This window comes from Eucyclogobius newberryi, unplaced genomic scaffold, assembly GCF_026437365.1.
Source record: "Eucyclogobius newberryi isolate DKJ021-1_F unplaced genomic scaffold, fEucNew1.0.hap1 SCAF_6, whole genome shotgun sequence".
Taxonomy (NCBI): domain Eukaryota; kingdom Metazoa; phylum Chordata; class Actinopteri; order Gobiiformes; family Gobiidae; genus Eucyclogobius; species Eucyclogobius newberryi.
In genome coordinates, this window is record NW_027316278.1 from 14,729,985 (window position 1) to 14,749,324 (window position 19,340).

Here is a 19,340-nt window from a genome sequence, read left to right on the forward strand (position 1 = left end):
TACTAAGTTTATTCATGTCTTACTACCTAATGCTTAGAATAGTTTTGAGAATAATATTGAGTGAGCCACAGTAGAGTGTCACTCATATGCAAGAGGCTGCAGCCTGTAAAAGTGATGTACAGCGTGCAGGGGTGTTTGGGCCCCTCTCCCCTGCCTTTGCGTGGCTGAGATGGTGAATTATTGATTGTGAGCGAGGCAGCGCGCGGGTCCTCGAGCTCGTCATTCCCGCAGTGTGCCATCCTCAGCTCCAGCCGCTCTCTAAAGACGCGCCACCATCGAAACAGCTGCATCGCCCGCACTCCCATCATCAGCACCACCTCCTCCCTCTCTCCTCCTTCTCTCCTCCGTCTCTCCATCACTCCTTCCTTAAACCAAGCCGGCTGTCAACTTGAGGAAGAACTTCAAGGATGCCGAGGCGCGGTCCGAGATGGATGGCGGGGCTTTTAGTTGTGCTCTTTGTGCTTTACCTGGAGGAGGTGAGCTCGAAGAAAGCCAAGATCCCCCGCTGCCCCGCGACCTGCTCCTGCACCAAAGACAGCGCGTTCTGCGTGGACACCAAAACAATCCCCAAGAGCTTCCCGCCTGGCATCATCTCTCTGTGAGTTTATCTGCAACGGCTAAAGTCTAAACGAGATTGAGTGCATGCATAAGAGATGGATATGTCTAATGCGTGCCTAAAATATGGATATGTCTAATGGCAAGACTCTAAGGATGCAAAAGAGACTGTTGTAATACCAGACTTCAAGATAACAATGCATTTTAATCGTGTTTGTTTGGGTAGACTGCAACATAATCAAGCATTTGAATATATGAGTAAATAATAGGTCTATACTTCAACAGTTTCAATGTGTAAATGTGAAATATGTGGGATTAAAACCTAATTCATCACGCTACAACGAGAGCTGCAAAAAGTTTTTCTAATATGGCTCACATTTCTTAAAACACTTTGTGAAACTCTGTCTAATTTGAACTGGTTAATTCCATTAGAATTACTTAGTGTTTAATAACTTTCATTGCTTTGGTGACGACTATAATAGAAATATCTTAGGGAACGCAGTGGTGGTAAAATGTGTCTCTCCAGGGAGTCATTCTAACAATAGATCCATCCTCTGGTGCAGCTCTCCCTTCTGAGAGAGCCAATCTTCCAGAGCCACAGAAGAACACTAAATGGAGCATGCATAATGAAAGTGAGAGATTTATGTGTTCAGAGCTCACAAAGGCCCTGTCACTCAATGTGGTGGCTCGTGAAATGATTATTAGTCTAATTGGACAAGGTAAATAAAGATCCACACCGGAACATATTTATGACGGCCATAAAGAAGAACAGTGGAAGTTATGGCTTAGTTTTGATTAGATGTTTGAACTTTAGACTGTACAAGGGAAATCAGGCAACGTGGCTGGAGATATGAAATTGTGATTTGTCTTTTTTAAAGTCTCTTCAAGGGATGTCACCATTTCTCATTTTAGCCTAACGACTATTGAGAGAATAAACAGCTATTCCACGATTATTTGGGATTATTAACATCACGACCAAAGTGACAATAAAATCCTAAATGTTCTTTCCTGCTTGATTTCTAAACACATTACCGCTGCTTTATGAAATCAAACCTTCTGAATGATCATTTGACGGCCAAATGAAAAAGCACTTTACATTCATGTTTACTTTTTTAAGCAAAGCCTGAGCAAAAAGGACTTAATTTTGCTTCTAAAATCGTCACATTTCTTTTAATTGAACTTAAAAAGACATAATTTAGTTAACACATTATCCCCTTTCTTTAAATTGTCTTCTAAAATGTCATGATTATCATTTTTTTAGTCTTTATGATTGTATTGTGACCTAAATAATCACAATTAGCCTAATAATCTTGACATCCCTGTTTTCTTCGTTCAATTAGCTATGTTCATCATATGACATGCTTTTATTTTGACAGGACGATGGTAAATGCAGCTTTCACCACAATTCCAGAGGGAGCATTCTCACATCTTAAACTTCTGCAGTTTTTGTAAGTATAAGAACTGAACTATCTATAAAACGGGTGATTTATTATCATGGTGCCTTGTGCTGGACGGGGTTTCGTTACAGCGACAATGACCACACTTGATGCTCTTGAATGCTACTTGAATGAATGGTTTCTGAAAACAGTGGTGACAGAGCAGTAATAACAGCCTCTGTGCTCATTGTCACCAAACACCGCTCAGCTCTGCTCCAAAACACAAAGCGACCATTGTCTCCTCCAACCTTGTCTGTTTTCTGCTGCTGTCAATTGTTTGTAAAATTATATTATGAACTGCATCTGTTGTTTTCCACAATCGTAAACAAGTGATGATGCAATACTCTACGTGCAATAATGTTATTTTTCTTTGTTATTGTGGCAGGCTACTCAACTCAAACACGTTCACCATGGTAAACGATGATGCCTTTGCAGGGCTCTCTCACCTTCAGTACTTGTGAGTATCACCAACACATTATCTCTGATCACATTTGACCTTTGAATGAAATTGGGACTGCTCAAGCCACGTTGAACCAAGCAAGTCAACTTGAACTAACTGCTAACATGTCTTTTTTATTCTAACTCAACTAGTTTTGTATTAAAATACTTTATACTGGGACAGACATTACTTTGGACATTCGTAAAATGGAAAGGATCACTTTTAGACTGAATTTGAAAATAGACAAATTTGACAGACTGTGGACTAAGTGGGACGTTTTCTTTGTGATCTGTATGTCTTGATTGCTCTTTTTTTGCTCTGTTTTTGGTGGATGTCTGTTTGTTTTTTTGTCTTTTCTCTCTATATTTGAAAAATTAAAAAAATCAAGTGCATTTTTTTTATAAAATACCTTATACTGATACCCCCAGAACGCTTTAACATGCTTTGTATGATGAACCTATTCCCTAAGTTGCATTATTATTATTATTATTATTATTATTATTATTATTATTATTATTATTATTAGGGCTGGGACAAAATGCTGTCACATGGTTTGTTGTATCGTATTAGAAACCTAGAAACCATATCACAATACTTTATGGACATCTTGTATATGATAAAACTGCAGGTTTTCACTGCTTTCACAGTTATAGTGATGAAATCTGCAGGACAATAAAGAGTACTATCACCATGATTAAATATTGTAGAATTGACTTCCATGTGGTTTTATTTTACGTGTACATATGCGTTTGCTGACTTTAAGTTACAGGCAAAGCTGGTGTTGGTATCAGTGTTGTTAATGTATCTTTGGTGCTGATTGATTAAAAAAAGGTAAGTATGACCTACAACCCCAGTCTTTAAGACATTTGCTCTTTTACAAATTAGACTGATAATTCCCCAGGTCCCATGTCACTCTTGTAAAAGACGTCTCGATCTCAATGGGTTCTTACCTGGTTAAATAAAGATTAATAAATAAATAAACAAGTGTACAGTTACTTCACTTGTGTGTTCATTCAGGGCAAATTATTGTAGTTCCTAATAAGATTGGGCCATACATGTTTGAATTTGTTTTCATTTATTATGAGGAAACTATTGCAATGCTCTTTAATAGTGAATCACAAAACATCGTGTACCGCAATTTATTGAAACCGCAGCACATTGTATCGAAAGCGTTTCGTCCCAGACATAATTATCGTAAAAAAAATTCTGATTTGACAAAGGTGCAAACTTGTATTATTAGCCGTTGTCTGGCAAAGAAAAGCAGAAATAAAGAAGTAAACTTGCATTACCCCGCTGGCTCTGCGTGCTGTGATAAAGCTGAGTGTGCCGTGTGTGAATTGATGAGGCCCATAAAGTAGTTCGCTGATGTGCCCCCCCCCAGGTCTCTGTGGGGCTTTGGCTGCAGCCCATCAGACATCTGCATCGATGCCATAACCGGCTCGACCCGCTGTGAATGCTAATGACTCCATCTTCTCAAACGGCTTCAGAAACGCTGCTCCTTTATTTTCCTGATCTGGAGTGCGGACAAAACCAGGATCAAATGATGCTGACAAACTGTCTGCGCCGTCACATCTGAGTTTGTCCTTAAAAGAAGCAAATAATGCGCCAAAGTCTGTAGAGAATGAGCTGTTTATTTACACTATGTTTTAATTAGAGCTGAGGCAAGTTAGTCCATTTATTGCAACTAATTGATGATTGAAATAAGTCATTGTTTTCTGAACTATACATAGACTATATGTGAATGCCATGTTTTGAGAGAGGGTTTTATGACTCAGACAAAGCAGAAATTACAACCAAAACAATGCAAGAAAAGAGTCGTTTTTTGTGTGTGTTTTTAAAAAATACACTTGTACTCAAGTGGCATCTCTTTGGCTTCATTTTGTTGTTTCTAATTCTCATAGTCACACAATCTAAACAACTAATCAATTATCAATCAAGAGAAACAATTGACATGTTAATCAATCAGCCCTAAATATATACATATGGCAATTTTGTGATCTTTTTATTTGTATCTTCCGGTTCAGCTCAGATCATGTCATGCCAGAATATTTCTTCTGTAACAATAATATGTAAACATTGATTTGTGTATTTATTCATCTTTTTCATTGGGAGTCACCATTTGCCACCACAGCCACTTTTGTATTCCAGATGCCCTTCCTGGATTGGACAATATGATCGTTTTACCATCGACCTGGTTGAAACTCAAACTACACCACTGTTTCTGATGAGTTATGACATCTGATGTTTTCACAGATTTATCGAGAACAATGACATCCAGGCTCTTTCCAAGCACACCTTCAGAGGACTAAAGTCACTGACACATCTGTGAGTATTTGATCAGTTAGCAACACTATGTTCCACTTTCATTTGGTCTAATTACCATGACAACATCACAATTGTGTCCTGTTTTTTCCCCTGTATTTCCAGTTCTCTTTCAAACAACAACCTACAGACGCTGCCCAGAGACCTCTTCAAAAACCTCGACATTCTGACTGATTTGTAAGTCTGCCAATTGAACGGTTCGCAATTTATCCATGTCAAATTTGTCGTCATGTTGTTGTTGTTTTTTATTATCAGAGACTTGCGAGGGAACTCTTTCCTTTGTGACTGTAAAATCAAGTGGCTCGTGGACTGGATAGAGAAAACCAACACCACAGTTCCTGCCGTTTACTGCGCCAGCCCTTTTGAGTTTCAGGGGCGCAGAGTGCATGATCTAGCCCCTCGAGACTTCAACTGCATCAGCGCTGGTAAGTTCAGTCCAATGGCTGATATATTGTTTGCCAAGTTGTATTTTTTAACTAAAGCTAACATGTCTAATCTATAGAATGATTCAAAATAATCTCAAAAAGCAAAAACAATAAGGACAATGTGTTCACAGGGCTTCAACCAGAGATACACAGGTCTAATACAAGGATGAAAAGAAATTAAATGAAGTCTATACCAAAGGCAAGCATTTATGAGCCATGGAAAAGGACTAAAATAATAAAATACTGGCTTAAAACGTCACTATCTGTTGTAGAAATATACTTGATACAGTTTTCATATTCATCCTACACTGGACAAACGCTGATTCCGTCAAAAATTGCACCCTTTTTGTATGTTTTTGTATCTCCTCCCTGTAGATTTTGCAGTGTATGAAACCTTCCGCTTCCACTCGGTGTCAGTGGAGTCCTATGACTTCAACGACGATCAGTTTGTGACGTTCGCGCAGCCTGATTCAGGATACTGCGCGGTCTATGTGTGGGATCACGTGGAGATGGTCTTCAGGAGGTTCCACAACATCACCTGTAAGATTCATACAGAGTGAGCAAAATCTGCAGTTTGTGACGTTTATGTGACATTTTTACAGCTCGCTCTGCCGTGTACTGCAAACCGGTGGTGATAAACAACACTCTGCACATGGTGGTGGCTCAGTTGTTTGGTGGATCTCACATTTACAAGTAAGATTTGCACTCGTCATTTTACAGTAACATTTACATCAGGCATACCAGACATTACCAGTGTAGTTCATGGTTTTGTTCAAGTTTGATATTCTCAGCCTAACAGTACTGTCTTTTTGCTGACATCATTGACCCAGATGGGAAGAGGGCCCTCAACGTTTTATCAAAATCCAGGATATTGACACAACTCGAGTGCGCAAACCCAACTTCGTGGAGACTTTCTTACTGGACGGAGAGTGGTACTTTGTGGTCGCAGACAGCTCCAAAGCCGGCTCCACCAGTATTTACCGATGGAACAGCAACGGCTTCTACTCCCACCAGTCGCTTCACCCCTGGCACCGGGACACGCACGTGGAGTTCATTGACGCTGGGGGGAAGCCTCACCTAATCCTGTCTAGTGCCTCACAGCCCCCAATAGTCTACCAGTGGAACCGTAGCCAAAAGCAGTTCACTTTCCACTCCCAAATCACAGAAATGGCTGATGTACAGATGGTGAAGCACTTTTGGGTGAGGAGAGCCTTGTATCTTTGCCTCACTCGCTTTATTGGTGACTCTAAAATCATGCGTTGGGAAGGCCAGCGTTTTGTGGAGATTCAGACTTTACCCTCCCGTGGCTCAATGGTGGTGTATCCGTTCACTGTAGGCCCAAGACAGTACCTCATCCTAGGCAGTGATTTCTCCTTCTCCAGGGTGTATTTGTGGGACGACCTTACTCAGCGCTTCCAGCCCTTCCAAGAGCTTAACATGAGAGCACCGCGGGCTTTTAGCTTGATATCTGTGGACAACAAGGACATTTTGCTGGCAGCCAGTTTCAAAGGCAATACCTTGGCCTATCAGCACCTATTGGTGGATCTCAGTGCCAAGTAGGCATGTTACCGATGTTACCGATGTTACCGATGTTACCGATGTTACAGATGTTACATATATTACAGACAGACAAAAAGTTACCTTGAACATGTGCCAAATAAATTAGCGCCAAAATGGTAATATGGTAATGTTTTGGATTAATATGCACCGTCTCACGTAACAACAAAATACCATATACATGTATTTAACATGTAGCCTACTATAAGTGCCAATTGCAGCAGCATATGTGCTATTAACCTGACTAATGTGAACAATGTCGTGCATGGGCATCGACTAATCCTTTCCCTAATGTGCATACTCCACAGGGAACTGTGGAACCAAGTGCATGATGCTGGATGACATGTACCTATACCTTATATCCATGAATATAGTAAAATAAGACCGCTTGAAATGTTATGTCATCAGAGGTTCCAAAATTCCCTACTGGAGGAAACTGGAGGCAAATCGAAAATACATTTTCAATTAGATGACATCAAATCCAAATTCTATTTTAGCTTCACAAAAAGTGGAATTTAAGGTAGATACAATTTAATTTTATTTCCCAATAAAATAAAATAAAATCTAGATTTTGCCCTCACCAAATATGATAATTGCGTATTCTAATAACAAACATGAAACATAATGCCTTTGTACATGTTTTCTAACTATACTCTGATATTACTTGTACATAGCTGAGTGGCTTTCATTTGACAAATCCACCCTGATTTTTATTCTGAGGCTAATATCCTTATGATCTACTTCACTTGTGCCCTCCAGTTTCTACCATGCAGGAAATTTTAATGCCTTTTTACAAACTTTTCAAGGGTCAATACTTTTGAAAACAATTGAGGATATTTGGTGTGCAATAATGAATCAGAGATGTGAATATGACTGTTATGACATTGACTAGGATCTTCATACACAGAAAAAATAGACCAGCAAAGTGCTATTTCTGTGTACTTTTTGCTTTTGTGTATGTTGATTGTCCTTATGTGAGAGAGGTGGCCTAAAATAATGCAATGATGGATGTGTTTAAAGCTCTCTGTGATTGTCCAAATGTAAGTTCAGCATTATTGCCGTAAGTTTGCATGAATATTTTAATAAAATATATCCAGATAAAGAGCTCAAATGAAATGTTGACTCAAATATTGGTCTCGTTTTTTGATCCTTTGAGTTATAAGATAATCTACTAAAAATACATACTAACATAAAAGACTCACTAAATGGACAAAGTGCCAAGTATATTTGGTTGTACATAGTTGTCATGTATTTTTGGCACACAGGGAAATTAAAAATAAATAAAAGTATAGGCTTCAAAGTGTTGTGTGAAGCACTTTGAATTGCTTTGTGTATTAATTGTGCTCTACAAATAAGCATGTCTTGCCCATTACAGCATAAATATGCATCTGTATTGATATTGGCCAAAAGAATGTCGATCATATCTGAAATCCAGCAGTTACGCAATGTCTGTCTAGCCACTAATAGAAACCATCAGATTAAAGATTTCTGAATGAACGTAGATATTTCATGGCAAAATACAACGTTATCAATAGATAAATTTGGCTCTTGCCCCCCACGTGAGAGTATGACATAATCCCATTCTAGACCCTGAAAACAACATGTTCTGCATCAGTAATATAATAGATCCATGGTTCTGCATCTATAATATAATAAATCCATGGTTCTGCATCTATAATATAATAGATCCATGGTTCTGCAGCTATAATATAATAAATCCATGGTTCTGCATCTATAATATAATAGATCCATGGTTCTGCATCTATAATATAATAGATCCATGGTTCTGCAGCTATAATATAATAAATCCATGGTTCTGCATCTATAATATAATAGATTCATGGTTCTGCATCAATAATATAATAGATCCATGGTTCTGCATCTATAATATAATAAATCCATGGTTCTGTATCAATAATATAATAGTTCCATGGTTCTGCAGCTATAATATAATAAATCCATGGTTCTGCATCAATAATATAATAGATCCATGGTTCTGCATCTATAATATAATAGATCCATGGTTCTGTATCAATAATATAATAGATCCATGGTTCTGCATCTATAATATAATAGATCCATGGTTCTGCATCTATAATATAATAAATCCATGGTTCTGCATCTATAATATAATAGATCCATGGTTCTGCATCTATAACATAATAAATCCATGGTTCTGCATCTATAATATAATAAATCCATGGTTCTGCATCTATAATATAATAGATCCATGGTTCTGCATCTATAATTAATCCATGGTTCTGCATCAATAATATAATAAATCCATGGTTCTGTATCAATAATATAATAGATCCATGGTTCTGCATCTATAATATAATAAATCCATGGTTCTGCATCTATAATATAATAGATCCATGGTTCTGCATCTATAATAAATCCATGGTTCTGCATCAATAATATAATAAATCCATGGTTCTGCATCAATAATATAATAAATCCATGGTTCTGCATCTATAATATAATAAATCCATGGTTCTGCATCTATAATATAATAGATCCATGGTTCTGATTCTATAATATAATAGATCCATGGTTCTGCATCTATAATATAATAAATCCATGGTTCTGCATCTATAATATAATAAATCCATGGTTCTGCATCTATAATATAATAAATCCATGGTTCTGCATCTATAATATAATAAATCCATGGTTCTGCATCTATAATATAATAAATCCATGGTTCTGCATCTATAATATAATAGATCCATGGTTCTGCATCTATAATATAATAAATCCATGGTTCTGCATCTATAATATAATAAATCCATGGTTCTGCATCTATAATATAATAAATCCATGGTTCTGCATCTATAATATAATAAATCCATGGTTCTGCATCTATAATATAATAAATCCATGGTTCTGCATCTATAATATAATAAATCCATGGTTCTGCATCTATAATATAATAAATCCATGGTTCTGCATCGCAGGATACGTGGAAACCTTCTGTTTTGGTGCGTTCGGTTTGCCCGCCCTTTTGTCTGGGGCGGTGCATGCTCTTTAGTCGCACGTTTGATACCGTTAGCACCGCCCCATCCGTCGGAACTGTATTCTGCCACAAACGTTGCTAAACATCATGGATATTTTATAGATAAGTTTTTTCCGTGTTGTGCAATGAGCAGTACAAAACGCGTGTCATATCATGATAACATTTACAATGTTTGGGTTTGTCAGCAGCCTGTGCTAACCTAACATTTAGTTGAAAACTATTCAGGTGAAGGGTAATTTCCTACAAGCCACGGCTCGAAAGGCTAAGCTAACGTTAGCTAACTACAGTCGCTGTTGCTGTCATAACAAAACCAAAACTGATTTTTTAATAGTTTAAAATGACTACATCCACCAAAATGTCCCTGCCAGCTGAGTGGGATGACGACGAGCGGATGAATTTTCTTTTCTCTGAGTTTAAGGAGAACAGAGAAGTAAACACCACGGACTGGGACAGTAAGATGGACTTCTGGACATGTTTGATCACTCAGAGCTGCAGAGACGAGGGCTCCGTCTGTGTCAACCTGCAAGAACTCAACAAAAGCTTCAGGAGGAAAGGCAGAGGTCCCCTGGGTCTGCCTATAGTGCTCCAGTCCATGGCCAGGTATGAGTGACTGTTATATTTTGGTGCATTTCACACTCAATTAAGAGTGCCTTGAAGGGACAAGGCCAGATAGTTAACTCTAAAGTTGATGTTCGAACATTTACAGTGAATGACTATCAGCTGCCAAGCAGAAATGTAAAAGATCAAACATTTCATTTATGTGTGAAGCACTTGAAGTTAGGCTCTAGAGTTTGATGGGATTCTTCTTTACTGAAAAGGAACATTCAGAAATAGAAGTTGAACTTGTTGAACCCTTGTCATTGCCAATTCAGTTGATCATCACTGTCTAACTTGTTCTTATTTTTTAGGAGTGGGAAGCTTCAAAGAGAGTCAGAGTTTGCTGCCAATGTGGACAGCAGCTGGTTGTCATGGGGTGTGGGGCTGTTGTTAGTAAAGCCGCTCAAATGGACCTTATCTACTCTTCTGGGAAGCAGCCGTGTGCCTTTAGGGGAGTCATTTGTTCTCATTGAACTAGTTAAGGTGAGGTCAAGACATCTTTCGTCTTCTCTGGATATTATTTCTAATAATTGTTTAACCATCTTTTTACTAGGAGAAAGCGTCTGAAGTACTTAAAGCATATCGCAGCAGTGAGCTTTCAAACTCTTCAATCCTCTCGTTTCAAGAGCTGTGCAGCCTCTCAGCTGGTGTATGTGCGGATGAGAGCACCCTCTGCATGGCTCTACTGCAGCTGCAGAGGGACAAACAAGTGATGGTCTCAATCCACGAAGGCGAGAAGGTGCAATGTGCAAGTGTTTGTGTTCTAAATATGTTTATTGTCTCTAAAACATACTCATTCTATTTAGTATGACTGTGTTCATGCAGATTGTTAAATTTAGTCAGTCTGGACAGGCTCGAGTCTCTCCGGTCAATGACATAGACATTGGCATTTACCAGCTCCAGCGCAGTGAGAAGCTTCTCGGAGAGCGGGTGGAAAAATTGGGCATTGAGGCTGAGAAGTATGATTTTAAATTGGATTTTGTCTTAAATAATTTCATAATGATCTTCCATTGAATTTTCTTGCAGATGCAAAGATGAAGCAAGGCTTCTACTTCGGGAGGGAAAGAAATCTCAGGTTAAATTGAATTGAATTACTATGTGATGAAGTCTAACAATAGTGTTATATTGCATACAGTATTGAATGTTATGTATATAACATTCTACAACTGTACGTTTCTGTGTGTTAAACAGGCCCTAAGATGTCTAAGAGGTCGTAAGAGTGTTGAGAAAAAGGCTGACAGTTTATTTGCCAAACTAGAGACGATCAGAGGAATCCTGGACAGAATAGCTCAGTCACAGACTGATAAAATGGTGAGAAAAAGACACATATACAGTCTTGAGCTGCTGTGTGCAATAATGTCTGTGTTGAGCAGGTCGTACAAGCGTATCAGGCTGGCTTGTCTGCTCTGAGACTTTCTCTGAAGGATGTAACTGTGGAGCGAGCTGAGAATCTGGTGGATCAAATCCAGGAGGTGGCTGTTTATTTTTAGCACTTCAATTTACTTTTATTTTGATAATAACAAATATTTTCCATCTTCTAATTAGCTTTGTGACACTCAAGACCAAGTGAACCAGGCTCTCTCTAGTGGTGTGTCCGGTGCAGGTTTGTCCTCGTGCACATGTAGCTTATGACATCTCTATAAAATGCTTTAACAAGAAGTAAATGTAATTGCATTTTGTTTTAGATGAAGATATGGATGCCCTGGAGGAGGAGCTTAAGTCTTTGCTAGACGAGCCTCAGCCTGATGCTGTCCCAGGTTTACCTGAAGTCCCCTCAGAGCGACTGCCCCGGGACACACCGGGATCAGACCTGCTCGACTCTCTGCCTGTTGTGCCTCAAAGACCCATGACCATCACAGACGAGCAGCTGGAAGAGGAGCTCAATAATCTGACCCTCACTGAATCAGGTCTGCCCACATCCAGATGACTCTTAGAAACAATTACAATGCAAGGTACATCTAACTTTGTTTCCTTTGTTTAGGTTTGCAACAAAAGAAAACTTCATCTGCCCAAAGACTTGAGCTTGCACAGTAGCAAATGGTCAAGGTCCCTTCTAGCAAAATAAGTATCTGAGCGAGTAGGAATGTTTACTGCAGGGTCTAAATGTTGAGTAATAAAAACAAGATCAGGAAAATAATCAGGCTTTTATAAAGAAGGTACACCAAACTGCATTTTAAACAGATATTTACACAAACTACATATAGCTATTTAAACATGCTTTTGGTGCCTTCATGAGAATGTTTTAGTTTGTCTTCTAAGTGGTCGTATTTCATGGTGTTTGCTGTTTTTGCACATGTATTTGCCAGGAGTAGTGCATATTGGGTGGCCTTCTAACTGTAAATGGACAAGAAAAGCACATCATATGCCAAATATTTTAACTGACTATTGCGTGCCACTGGCCCTCACTTCTGGAGGGGAATGCCTGCCTATCCAAATGTCTAAATAAATCATATTTTAATCGTTCGCGTGGTTTGTCTTCTTCTGGGTTTTAATCATTGTTGGTTGAGTTCTAAGTGCTACGCTAGTGGACACCTAGTGGCTATAGGTTGAACTACTTAAAAGTTGTACTAAGAATATACAATAAGACAAGAAGGCAAATCAAAGGCATTGCTTTATTGTATAGACTTGATCATCAAAGAACAATGACTGTGAAAAGCATATTAAGTTATAATTATGTTGATGTTTGTTTAGTGCCAGGTCATTTCCCTTTAGACAATAAATTAAAAAAATCATTAAAAATGCACAGGCTTTATAAAGTACCATTATATTAATATCACAAAATTACAGTGTTTTTAAAAAATGCCCTGGTATCACAAATACCATCATTTACAGCCCAACCATGTACTTTCTCTCGGGCCTCTCACACATGCGTCTCCACTCCTCTCCCGGTCATACTGCATCAGAGATTCAAAACAACACACTCCGTTGCACAATATGCGGCTCGTATCTATATAACATACAGTTTTCACAAACATTAAGGTCAGACAGGTCAAGAAAAGATTATTTGCTTTAAATCTACCCTAAGAAGTTAGCAATATTAGAAGTATCTTCTGTATTTTGATATGTTTATAAAAAACAGACAGCGATATTGTGAAGAGTACTAAGCGTTGACTACATTACACAGCTTGTCTACAGTTGAGCCGACTGAGGAGGCACTGATGCTGATTTTTGGCTGAAAATTGGTTTATGCACGACATTGAACTAAATTGTGAAAAGCAGAAGCAAGAAAGTGTATGATACAGGATCTCAGTGGTTCAGCAACATTTGGCATGCTTTGTAGTAGTCTTTTAATGTCAAAAATCTAAATGTGATTTTTCTTTTTGTTCTAAATATTGCGTGTTGCGTAAAAAGCAGGCTACACAGTGGGTCAGGCTTCTTTCTGCTCCTACACTTGAGTGTATACAGTAGATGTGTGCATAAGGGTTTAAACTGTCCGGTCCACTCCTGAGCGTTTACGGACCACCTTGTCCTCGTTGACCTGGTCCACAGCCAGAGTCTCCAGCTCGGCTTGTGGTGGGGCGAGGGTAGGAGGGGCACCGTGGGGGATCCGGTGTGCCACTCCGACGTGCGCCCTGTACTGCCGGTCCCGCGCAGGGCTGTGACGAGGACTGGCCGTGGCACCGGCTGAAGGTGCAATGGGAGGGATGACCGCGGGACGTTCGCGCATCACCTGTGGCTCAGGAGAGTCCCTGCCGGCCTGAAGGAAGGGGGTGGGGTCGGGCATGGCGTCGAGGGGCTCGCGCAGCACCATCCTCCGCCCCTCCTGTCCGGCCCGGTACACCTCTGTGAGCTCCGGGTGCAGCGGCTGGGACAGGCTCTTCTTCATGCGGCGTCGGGGGGTTTCGGGCTGCCTGTCTTTGGCCAGGGGAGGGCTGGGTTTGTAGGAGGTGACGGGGCTGACGTTGGGACTGGCCTCAGAGGAACTGCCGGCCAGGAGTTTTTTCTTTGTGGCGTGGAGCTGCGAGGTGAGGTACGCGATGGTGCTGGCCCGCTGCTCCAACTCTCCCGACAGAACGGCCAGTTTATGACTTTTCATCTTCAGCTCCTCCAGATACTTCTTCTCTCGCTCTTTGATGGTGTTCTCCAGCACAGAGATCATGGCGTTCTTTTGCTCCAAGTCCCTCAGCAGCTCTGTGTTCTCCTCCTCCTTCTTCTTCAGCTCGGCCTCCAGCTCTTCACACCGTTTCTGCAGCTCCTTGCACCGGGCCTCACCATTGTCTGCTAAAAGAAAATATAGATTTAATTAAACCACGTTATTTAAATTTGATGTTAACCCTATACAAACATGAATAAGAAACATAAAACGACATTTTATGTTAAGGGCCAATACAAGATGAATGTAGTAAGGGACCTGAACATTTAAATAATCAAACTATATTATTGAGTTTACGTTACTTTTAAGAGGCCGTAAATGGATTTACGATAAAGCATTTTGTGTGTATGCCTTCATTGCCTTGTGACTATTGCTAATTGGAGACATTGTTTAGGTTTACAAGGTATAGTGATTCCAATAGTGTTATTTTAAGTAACAAACTCTAAAGAATAACAACTGAGTATGTCTTAAATGCACCATTAGCAAAATACTTGGGAAAGTTCAACCTCGGCTGAGATAAGAGACAAATGTGCAATTTAAACACACCCAGAAGCCTGGACCAAGACTAGAATAATCATTAGTGAATCAGATGCAGACATGAGGCGGGACAGTCTTTCAGAGAGAGACACTATGATCCTATTGGGAGCCATTTGTGGTTGGGGAAAAAGCTCCTGTCTCACATTTCGCTTATGGCTTTTGCCTACACCACGCCCTCACACTGTATCCATACAATCTCAGAGTACAGGCCTATAAAAAGAAACATCACTATTGCTCCGTATACTAAGGGGTGGAGCCCAGGAAAGGAGCATTTTAGACCATAGCGAGAACAGCTGAACCCTGCCAGCCTAAGCAGGTTGTGCATTAGCTCTGTGACAGATAATCTCATTTCCTGCACTCCAGTCTCTGCAACGTCTCACCCTAACATGATAGTGCAGCTAAATGGGGACATTAAGGGTTCTGCTCACTTCTAAACCAGCCAACACCAGCAATACAAGAATGCCCTGACCCGCTTTATATTCAGCGTGCTTCCTGCTCAGTAAAACAGATCCCTGCGGTCACTCAAACGCAGTAAATAAATTACAAGAGGCCAATGACTCTGACTGGACAGTAACTGGATTGGTCCAATGTAGCGGTGTGTGTAGCGCCTGACCATAGAAACGTGTGGGAGGCAGGGCTGGGTGAGGGGTGGGAACGCCACAATGCTGCTGTGACATTCCTCTCCACTCAGAGGCCAGAATGCAGAACATCATGTAAAGTGAGCTTCTGTAATGATACTGATCCTTTTTTTAATGTGTTTTTTTCATACGTGATGGTTTATGATTTTCTTCTTCTTTTAATTGTACTGCACTGTATTACTCTTGTCATCCTCGAGAAGAAAACAAACCCAAATAAAAATATGTAAATGTAAGTGTCACTGCACAGAGCACGTATAAAAGCAAATATTGACTGAATGTCCATAGTTTTGTTCATTTACAGGTGAGGCACTAAAACATGCTGCTGTAGTTCTGGCCAGTGCAGCGTGATGAGGTGGAGTTACCTGAAGGATCGCAGCTCCTCACAGTGAGCTCATATGTCAGGTCTGTGGACAGAGAGGAGGCTTTGAGGACACAGCAGGTCAGAGTTCACAGGATACAGACAGAACGATCAACACTAAAAGGAGTTTGTCACTTTCCCGTTCTGAGAACTATGGATTTAACAAGATTACAGAGTTCAGCAGTGGATTTAAGAGCAGGTTAGGCAAGGATACAGAGCTGAAACTCCACTTTTCTTGTGCCCTGAGCCTCTTTACGTGGTTCAAATTACAGCTAAGTGTATCGTTACTGTTGGAATAATCAATACACATTTTGCAGTTAAGCAACAACAGAGTAGAAAGCATATTAACCTTTCCTCTGCCTTTCAACAAAACATCATTGGGTGGAAGAATATGGTGTGAGGCAGGGCAATTTTATTCAATTCTTCCAGGAATTATTATACTCATAAACCTCATCAAAATGTAAGCAAGAGTTTGAAATAATAATTATAACATTGCCCATAGTTCTACAGATTCTAACTTTCACTGAGACATTTAAACCAAAAAGCACATGGTTGACAATATACTAGCATACTGTACAAGAGAAGTTACCTGTGCACTGTTGTTGGAGCCTCTGGATCTCGGCGTGCAAGCCCTTTAAAGTGCTGGCGTGGTCCTGCTGGAGGAAGAGCAGGTTTTTCTGTGCACTCTGAAGCTGATTTTCCAGGCTAACATTTGCAGACGCCATAGTTGATTGTGCTTCACCAAATCGCAGCCAAGCAACTTAAAGACACTGGGGATGGAGACAATGGACACACCAACGTTCACAGAAAAAAGAAGACTCGTTAGATTTGGAAGTGCGGATGCTCCTTCTCACTGTTGTCTACTAAATGTGTAGAGAAAGTTAAAAAAACAAAACGAAACATTTATTTGAAACAATACTGATTTGCCATGTATTGTGTATTATATCGAATTGTGAAGGACCATGTGCCCTACGGCCTGTGTTATTGTTTAATGGAGAACGCTAACATTATGCTTTGAAGAGCGTCTGGGTAAGACAATAACAATGTTAAGGCCTATTATTGATTTGAGGTCATATGGCTGGACACAAAGTTACTGGGTGTGGCATAAATTGGACTGATTTAGGTCTCTGCCTCTAAAGTCACAAAAAGAAGGAAATAAACATTGTGTTTTTTCAACAATGGCACAAACTGCAACAGCTCAGAGCCGAGAGAGAGCACTAAATTCTACCCAGAAAACATCTTCTGCTCCATATGGACGTGTGCGTCAATAAAACATCAGAGCGCCTCACTCTTACATCATCAGCTCACTAACATCAATAATGTATGCCACAATACTTCAGTAGACAACTTCCCCTTCCGCCTGACTATATGCAAATGTATTAGACAATGTCCCCTATTCCAATGGAGTATGTCATAACTGAAGGGATAATCTATAATGCATGACTAATGTGGAGTCATTCCGATAAACCCTGCACTGCAAACTATGCTCTCATCCCAGCCCAGTCCTGGAATAGCTCTAGATGCTTTTCCATTTTCAAAGTTGTGACCTCAGCCTCAATGACATCATGTCATGATGAGTGTTGTCAATACGTTGTGAATACAAACGAGTTTGAATCAGTATTCTGTTCAGATCATTTCAAATAATAAGCAAAAAATAATTATTTATACTTCAAGACAATTATTGTCTCCTCTTTCTCAACAAACTCTCAACATTTCCTCATAAAGTGGCCATAAATATTCAATGAGCTGCAGCACAACACAAGCCAATAGCAAGTCGATTACCTCCACAACAACTGTAAGCACTGCTCATGTCTGTTGTGATCAGGAGAGTATATGTGTTATTATTAATGATAAAAGGCATAGGCATAATCATATGCAACATTACACTCCATCAAAGCACCTCATGAAAACTTTCACACGTAACAAATGCAATGGACATGGTAGTATGGTTTGTATGGTTTGTTTGTGTGTGGGAGATGCTCGATTCTTCCCGCACTTCAGATTTCAGCACCTGCATTGCGGACAGCACCCGAAAGACACCGCGGCTCGTGGCTCGCAGCTCATTACTTTAAATGACGTTATAAACTTGTTCAAGGGCATCCGGCTCAGATGATGACCCTTTCATTCTTCTACAGCTGTTAGGAGCCCGATCTAAGCTTTGCACAGCACGCACAGGCCTGCTGCTGGGGGACTCTCGTGGCCTGTATGCTGCGGTCATACTCTGTCCTTGCACTAGAGTTAAACACTAGGGAGGAGCTGTCCAGCCCAAAACAACACGTACAAACCTCAGCAAACTCAAATAACATCTAACAGCACACTCCTATTCAAGCAGCTCAATAGTCTGTGTGTAATATAGTTACCAAATTCTATCGTAATGAGATAACGTGCCCTTAAGAATGTTGACATGGAAGTGAAACAGTGGCAAACAAACAAATAAATAAACAAACAAACAAACAAACCACGATCCAATGACTGCTCACATCAATGAAAGTAATGAAAGCCTACAGTCCCACAGTTGTACACAGCCCCACACAGTTGTACACAGTCCCACACCCTATTCAAATAGCGGGTTAAATACCACAGTATAGTGCTTTTATGTCGTTCGTGACAATGTACCACAGGGTCTGTCTGTGAGAGCTAGCTCGCAGTTAGCATGCATAGCTATAGAGGCTGCAACAGTTCATTAACGCTACCTCGGCTGCTTACCTTTGGGCTAAAAATAGAATCGTCGAATTTCTTCAAGGTGCTGATTCAATGTTGCATAAAGCAAAGGGCCCGGGCGGCTAAGGGCCTCTTTTCCTGTCTGGCATCTCTGTGGGGGGCCGATGCAGAGAGGGGTTCACTTAGGCAGGCGAAAGGAGCGCAGGGCTGTGTCAGTCCCCGATCATCTCCCTGAGATACGAGACAAAATAAAGCGGTGCATTATGGGAAGCCGGATACAGGACGCTTTATTGATTGATTATTAAACGTTTACTTCTTAAAAAACACAAGTAACAGTCAGCTTGAATCTACATTTACAGAAAATACCCCAAAAATATCCAACTTACAGTGTGACTGCAAATTTGTGAAGCAGCCGATCTAGTTTGGAATAACCGTGAGGAACAGCGTCATCACCATAGCAACAGAATGATTAAATTTTCAACAATGCCGCCATCTTGTGACAAGATGAAGAAGTGCTTCAACCGTGGAACTATAATAGTACATCCATGGCTTCCATGTGTGTGTGTGTGTGTGTGTGTGTGTAGCACTGGTCTGCATGGGGCCTGAAGTGTGCCAAACTACACATTCCAGGTGTTTCATAATGATGAGAAATTAAGACCATTTCCTTTTTCATAAACATAACACCAAACACAAAAGAAACAAAAAT

General features: G+C 40.2%; 3 protein-coding genes across 5 annotated transcripts; 2 read left to right on the forward strand and 1 right to left on the reverse strand.

Annotated features, from left to right (window-relative positions):
- Nucleotides 1-207: 207 nt before the first annotated feature.
- Nucleotides 208-7,772, forward strand: lgi3 (leucine-rich repeat LGI family, member 3). The gene is made up of 9 exons (XM_072433443.1): nucleotides 208-598; nucleotides 1,932-2,003; nucleotides 2,377-2,448; nucleotides 4,684-4,755; nucleotides 4,858-4,929; nucleotides 5,008-5,177; nucleotides 5,553-5,717; nucleotides 5,780-5,870; nucleotides 6,008-7,772. The coding sequence occupies exons 1-9, from the start codon at nucleotides 408-410 to the stop codon at nucleotides 6,735-6,737; spliced, it is 1,635 nt and encodes a 544-aa protein (XP_072289544.1). The 5' UTR covers nucleotides 208-407; the 3' UTR covers nucleotides 6,738-7,772.
- A 2,038-nt stretch (nucleotides 7,773-9,810) lies between these two features.
- Nucleotides 9,811-12,810, forward strand: chmp7 (charged multivesicular body protein 7). Its single transcript, XM_072432957.1, has 10 exons — nucleotides 9,811-10,350; nucleotides 10,659-10,830; nucleotides 10,901-11,086; nucleotides 11,173-11,306; nucleotides 11,374-11,422; nucleotides 11,539-11,658; nucleotides 11,721-11,819; nucleotides 11,893-11,950; nucleotides 12,033-12,254; nucleotides 12,329-12,810. The coding sequence occupies exons 1-10, from the start codon at nucleotides 10,088-10,090 to the stop codon at nucleotides 12,379-12,381; spliced, it is 1,356 nt and encodes a 451-aa protein (XP_072289058.1). The 5' UTR covers nucleotides 9,811-10,087; the 3' UTR covers nucleotides 12,382-12,810.
- Nucleotides 12,811-12,945: 135 nt separating this feature from the next.
- On the reverse strand, nucleotides 12,946-18,898 carry ccdc92 (coiled-coil domain containing 92). Of its 3 annotated transcripts, none has more exons than XM_072432963.1 (4): nucleotides 18,680-18,898; nucleotides 16,563-16,733; nucleotides 15,978-16,019; nucleotides 12,946-14,568 (listed from the first exon to the last, which is right to left on the reverse strand). In XM_072432963.1, the coding sequence occupies exons 2-4, from the start codon at nucleotides 16,696-16,698 to the stop codon at nucleotides 13,772-13,774; spliced, it is 975 nt and encodes a 324-aa protein (XP_072289064.1). In that variant the 5' UTR covers nucleotides 16,699-16,733; nucleotides 18,680-18,898; the 3' UTR covers nucleotides 12,946-13,771. The 3 variants fall into 3 exon arrangements, with proteins under 3 accessions (XP_072289064.1, XP_072289065.1, XP_072289063.1); XM_072432964.1 differs by having other exon boundaries at nucleotides 12,946-14,565; nucleotides 16,563-16,743; XM_072432962.1 differs by having other exon boundaries at nucleotides 16,563-16,743.
- Nucleotides 18,899-19,340: the final 442 nt, after the last annotated feature.